At 35.7% G+C, this 5,883-nt stretch overlaps 1 protein-coding gene across 1 annotated transcript; it reads right to left on the bottom strand.

Annotated features, from left to right (window-relative positions):
• Positions 1-1,079: 1,079 nt before the first annotated feature.
• On the bottom strand, positions 1,080-5,607 carry LOC143242037 (solute carrier family 22 member 21-like). The gene is made up of 3 exons (XM_076485377.1): positions 5,279-5,607; positions 1,704-1,885; positions 1,080-1,112 (listed from the first exon to the last, which is right to left on the bottom strand). Exons 1-3 carry the CDS (start codon positions 5,565-5,567, stop codon positions 1,080-1,082), a joined length of 504 nt encoding a protein of 167 aa, XP_076341492.1. The 5' UTR covers positions 5,568-5,607.
• Positions 5,608-5,883: the final 276 nt, after the last annotated feature.

The raw sequence follows: 5,883 nt of genomic DNA, 5'->3' as shown, positions 1-5,883 counted from the left end.
TGTATATCCGAGATCTCTACTCTCAAATTGAAATTATATAGCAGGATTAGAGTAAGTTAATCTGAAGGAGATTGGGCATGGTAAGATTCATGAATTGAAAGGGTTTGACCTCCTGAGTCCAAAACTGTAATAAAATCTCAAATTGGTCAAGAGTTGACCAAGCTAAAAGTTAATACTCAAAATCAACAACAACTCGGAACCAATCTATGAGGCGCAGATAGCCTAGTTACTGTGCGCCATAAAACGCCAAACCCACCCATCCAATCTATGAGCTGCTACGCTGCGACTAAAAATAATGTTAGTTGGTTTGGTTTTTGAATTTCGCGCAAAACTACACGAGAGCTATCTGCGCTAGCCGTCCCTAATTTAGTAGTGTAAGACTAAAGGGAAGGTAGCTAGCTAATCATCACCACCCACCGCCAACTCTTGAACTACTCTTTTACCAACGAATAGTGGGATTGACCGTCACATTATAACGCTCCCATGGCTGAAAGGGCGAGCATGTTTGGTGCGACGGTGATGATCTGAACCCGCGACCCTCGAATTACAAGTTGAACGCTTGAACCAAATTGGCCATGCCGGGCCTAATAATGTTAGACAAATAAGTTTGTTGTATCATCCTAATATAACATTTAGTTTAAAAAATGGTGTTGTCTAACACGTCCAAAATTCTTTATATTATCCTCAAGTTACATTTGTTTTAAAATATAGTGCCAGACAGGGAGAGGTGATGGATCAAATCTGTTAAACCCTCAAAGCCGTTGTGACGATTAAATGTAACAACAACAACAAAAAAATACTTAGAATTTTGTCCTTTGATTTGTTGTTGGTTTCAATTAAGCACAGAGCTACATAATGGGTAATTTGTGCTCTACCCACCACAGGTATAGAAACCCGGTTTGTAGTGGTGTAACTCCGCAAACATACGGCCGTGCCATTGTGGCTTGTCTTTCAATACTGGTTGGCTGTTAAGCAGAAAGTTACACAAAGGGCTACGTGCGCTCTCGCCACCACGGTTATAGAAACACGATTTTTTAGCGTTGTAAAATGTAGAATGAATTGTAAGGCTTTTCAAAATATCAATGTATCAGATGACATTGTTCATTTAGTTTCTATAAAAAAGAAAAAACAAAAGAAAAACCAACTGTTATAAATCTAAATATCATCTAGACAATAAATGGTTATAAATAAAGTCTATAATAAATATTCCATAATTAAGTCTTAATAAAGTATAGTTAATATGCTTTATTAATTTCAAGTTATAGTCTTAAATCGAAAAGAGAAATACGAAATCTAAGAAACAATGTATGTTAATTTAAATTTTAAACAAATATAATACATATATATGAATATAATAAAATTGCTTTGTTTAGGTTTAAACATGTACGATGTAAATATTTTTTCGTTTGTTGAATTTTGTGCAAAGCTATTCAAGGGTTATCTGCACTACCCGTCTCCAATTTCGAAGAGATAAAGAGGGAGGACACTAGTCAAGATCACCCACCACCAACTCTTGGGCGAATATTTTAAAGCAAATAGCTGGATTGACTATCATATTATAATGACCCCATGGCCGAACGTAAGAGCACGTTTGATGAAGGAATTCGAACTCACAAACCACTGACTGGGAAACAAGTGCTCTCACCATCTGGCCATGGCATGTCACAATCCTAAGAAGAAAATAAACATTGGGGAAATCTTACCGAATATAAAATATAAGGTGCAAGAATCGTGCCAACCCAAGCAATGGTAGAACTGCCGGCAATTCCAACAGATCTGACAGGAGTTGGATAAAGTTCTGCTGCCTGCTGTCCTATAACCATGAGGGCACCAGAAGAGCCGAATTTCCCCACTAGGGACCCAATAGTGAAACCAACACCAATCTCTGTAATAAACCAAATACAAAATATTAATAATAAAGTAAAATCAAACAAGGAAACAAAAGTATTTAACTGAAATAATATCTTGTGGATTCAATATGATTTACACAACAGGATAATTATTATATAAAATAGTATTTTGAGATGACTGGTTTAATAAATAAATATTAAACAAACACTCTATAAATAACTTGATATTGGTGAAAATAAATAGTAATGTAAAACAGTACAGTAATAATATTAAGATGGTTTCATTTCGTGCAAATCTATACGAGTCCAACCTGACTCTGGTTTAGCAGTGTAAGACTAAAGGGAAGACAGCACCTCTCACCACCAACTCTTGGACTACTCTTTTACCAACGAATAGTGCGGTTCACCGTCACATCATAATGCACCAACGGCTGTATACCAACTACTGAAGAATGATCACATTACCAACGGAGAGATGTTAGTTTGTATACCAACTACTGAAGAATGATCACATTACCAACGGAGAGATGTTAGTTTGTATACCAACCACTGAAGAATGATCACATTACCAACGGAGAGATGTTAGTTTGTATACCAACTACTGAAGAATGATCACATTACCAACGGAGATGTTAGTTCGTATACAAACTACTGAAGAATGATCACATTACTAATGGAAAGATGTTAGTTTGTATACCAACTATTGAAGAATGATCACATTACCAATGGAGAGATGTTAGTTTGTATACCAACTACTGAAGAATGATCACATTACCAACGGAGATATGTTAGTTTGTATACCAACTACTGAAGAATGATCACATTACCAACGGAGAGATGTTAGTTTGTATACCAACTACTGAAGAATGATCACATTACCAACGGAGAGATGTTAGTTTGTATACCAACTACTGAAGAATGATCACATTACCAACGGAGAGATGTTAGTTTGTATACCAACTACTGAAGAATAATCACATTACCAACGGAGAGATGTTAGTTCGTATACAAACTACAAAAGAATGATGACATTACCAACGCAGAGATGTTAGTTTGTATACCAATTATTGAAGAATGATCACATTACCAACGGAGAGATGTTAGTTTGTATACCAACTACTGAAGAATGATCACATTACCAACGGAGAGATGTTAGTTCGTATACAAACTACTGAAGAATGATCACATTACTAACGGAAAGATGTTAGTTTGTATACCAACTATTGAAGATTGATCACATTACCAACGGAGAGATGTTAGTTTGTATACCAACTACTGAAGAATGATCACATTACTAATGGAAAGATGTTAGTTTGTATACCAACTACTGAAGAATGATCACATTACTAATGGAAAGATGTTAGTTTGTATACCAACTATTGAAGAATGATCACATTACCAACGGAGAGATGTTAGTTTGTATACCAACTACTGAAGAATGATCACATTACCAACGGAGAGATGTTAGTTCGTATACAAACTACTAAAGAATGATCACATTACCAACGGAGAGATATTAGTTCGTATACAAACTACTAAAGAATGATCACATTACCAACGCAGAGATGTTAGTTTGTATACCAATTATTGAAGAATGATTACATTACCAAGGAGAGATGTTAGTTTGTATACCAACTACTGAAGAATGATCACATTACTAATGGAAAGATGTTAGTTTGTATACCAACTACTGAAGAATGATCACATTACCAATGGAAAGATGTTAGTTTGTATACCAACTACTGAAGATTGATCACATTACCAACGGAGAGATGTTAGTTCGTATACAAACTACTAAAGAATGATCACATTACCAACGCAGAGATGTTAGTTTGTATACTAATTATTGAAGAATGATTACATTACCAACGGAGAGATGTTAGTTTGTATACTAGCTTCTGAAGAATGATTCTGGGTTAATTGTATTTTCAGTATAATTCAAACACCTCCTTAAATATTGATTGTTATGACAAGAAGGTCAATATCACTATTTATTTTAAGAAATCAAGTCAGTAATTAACTTTTAAGAAAACTAAAACAATAATTTCATTGTTATTTATCATTACTATTATTGTAGAAGAATATAACAAATAATTAACAGGTTTACCTTTGCCCATTTTATCCTCAAGAAGTGTTATTCCAATAGCATGTAAGATGTTAAATGTAACAGGTTAACCATAAACAGATATATCCCCAACAAATACTTCTGTAAATCACTCTCTATAATAAGATATCAAACGTAATCCAATAGTTTGTTGTTGTTTTTTCATCCTTTATTGTTTAAAATACCAAAATATTCTAACTATTAATAAGTAGCTAATTTCCAATATAATTACGAATAATTCTTGGCCAGTCGTTCTGTGTTACTAACATGTAGCACATTTGTCAATTTGTATCATTTTGGACGTAGTCAAGAAGCTGGTTTATTTGTTTTTGAATTTCGCGCAAAGCAACATGAGGGCTATTTGCGCTATCCGTCCCAAATTTAGCAGTGTAAGGCTAGATGGAAGGCAGCTAGTCATCACCACCCACCGCCAAGTCTTGGGCTACTCTTTTACCAACGATTAGTGGGATTTACCGTCACATTATAACGCCCCCACGGCTGGAAGGGTGAGCATGTTTGGTATGACAGGGATTCGAACTTGCGACCCTCGAATTATGAGCCGTGTGCCTTAACCACCTGGCCTTGCTGGACCCTAGTAGTTGTTTTTTTTTGTTTTTTTTTGGAATTTCGCACAAAGCAACTCGAGGGCTATCTGTGCTAGCCGTCCCTAATTTAGCAGTGTAAGACTAGAGGTGTCATCACCACCCACCGCCAACTCTTGGGCTACTCTTTTACCAACGAATAGTGGGATTGACCGTCACATTATAACGTCCCAACGGCTAGGAGGGCGAACATGTTTTGGCGCGACTCGGGCGCGAACCCGCGACCCTCAGATTACGAAGCGCACGCCTTAACGCGCTAGGCCATGCCAGGCCTCCCTAGTAGTTAGTGTACTAGACTGTGAATCTTGGGGTTCATGGTTTGCATCTTGTTACTGTAAAATCGCACTGTACATTTTGGGGCTGTGAACGCATTGCACAAATGATGGCCAAAGTCTATTAGTTGATTAGAGTTGATTACTGTTTTCCCTCTAGTCTAGTTCAAAATTATGAATGTTCAGCGCAGATAGCCCCTGCATAGCCTTGCCCAGATATCCTCTAAATTTTTTTTCTTCTCTGTAGCAGTGTATTTATGACTGCTGAGTAATTCTAATTGAATTGTGCCCCATTTCATTCCTACACTTATCCTAGATTAAAATAAACATATTTTTCCAACTCGTTTATGCTATTAATGATGTATATCTTTCTGCAATGTAGGCATTTCATGTGTTATTGATAAAAAACGTTTTACTTACCCGAGTAAACGTGGATGTTATATTACTTACTCGAGTATACGACTGTTGGAATCAAAGCACTAAGACCAACCATGAACATCAACCCAACATTGGTCCATCGTCGTCCTAACTTTTCCATTAGATACCAACAAAGGAAATAAGATGGTAGTTCAACAATTCCGAGTAGGAAGAAGTTGATGAATTCGTTGCCATAGAGATTTGTGACATTAAGCTGTAGACTGTTGTACGCTATAGAGATAGATATCCTGAAAAAAATATATAAGTTGAAGACATCAGGTTTATAAAGATAGCACACCAAACTTATGAAAGTATAAAACATCAAAGTTATATATATGTAGTAGAGACGGCTGATATGAGAATAGAAAATTTTCATTTGAAAAATACAAAACGAATGACAACGTTAGGTAGGTCATCATCAAGTTATGAATGACATTGAGTCACGTGTCCTAGAGATATCAGTAATGATCTATGTAAAATTATTAGAGTCGTTGTAAATAATTAACCTATTATATGTTAGTTAACATTATCTAGTAATTAGTACAGATATAAAAGTGTTCCTTGGTGCTGATTTAATGTGGGTTTAATTTCTTTTATTAGAAGAAATTCTTTATTTTTTTGTTTGTTCACTTTGGTTC

The sequence above is a fragment of the Tachypleus tridentatus genome, unplaced genomic scaffold (genome assembly GCF_004210375.1).
Source record: "Tachypleus tridentatus isolate NWPU-2018 unplaced genomic scaffold, ASM421037v1 Hic_cluster_1, whole genome shotgun sequence".
NCBI classification, from domain to species: domain Eukaryota; kingdom Metazoa; phylum Arthropoda; class Merostomata; order Xiphosura; family Limulidae; genus Tachypleus; species Tachypleus tridentatus.
The sequence above is the reverse complement of the archived record's forward strand: the minus strand, read 5'-3'. Positions and strand labels throughout refer to the sequence as shown.

Excerpts from the sequence above, each read along its gene's own strand:
- LOC143242037 (XM_076485377.1), bottom strand. The coding sequence starts at position 5,567 with ATGTTTTATACTTTCATAAGTTTGGTGTGCTATCTTTATAAACCTGAT. Across the intron at positions 1,886-5,278 it reads TCCAACAGTCGTATACTCGA|AGATTGGTGTTGGTTTCACT; the intron begins GTAAGTAATATA and ends GGTTTATTACAG. Across the intron at positions 1,113-1,703 it reads CACCTTATATTTTATATTCG|AAACTAAATGAACAATGTCA; the intron begins GTAAGATTTCCC and ends TCTTTTTTATAG.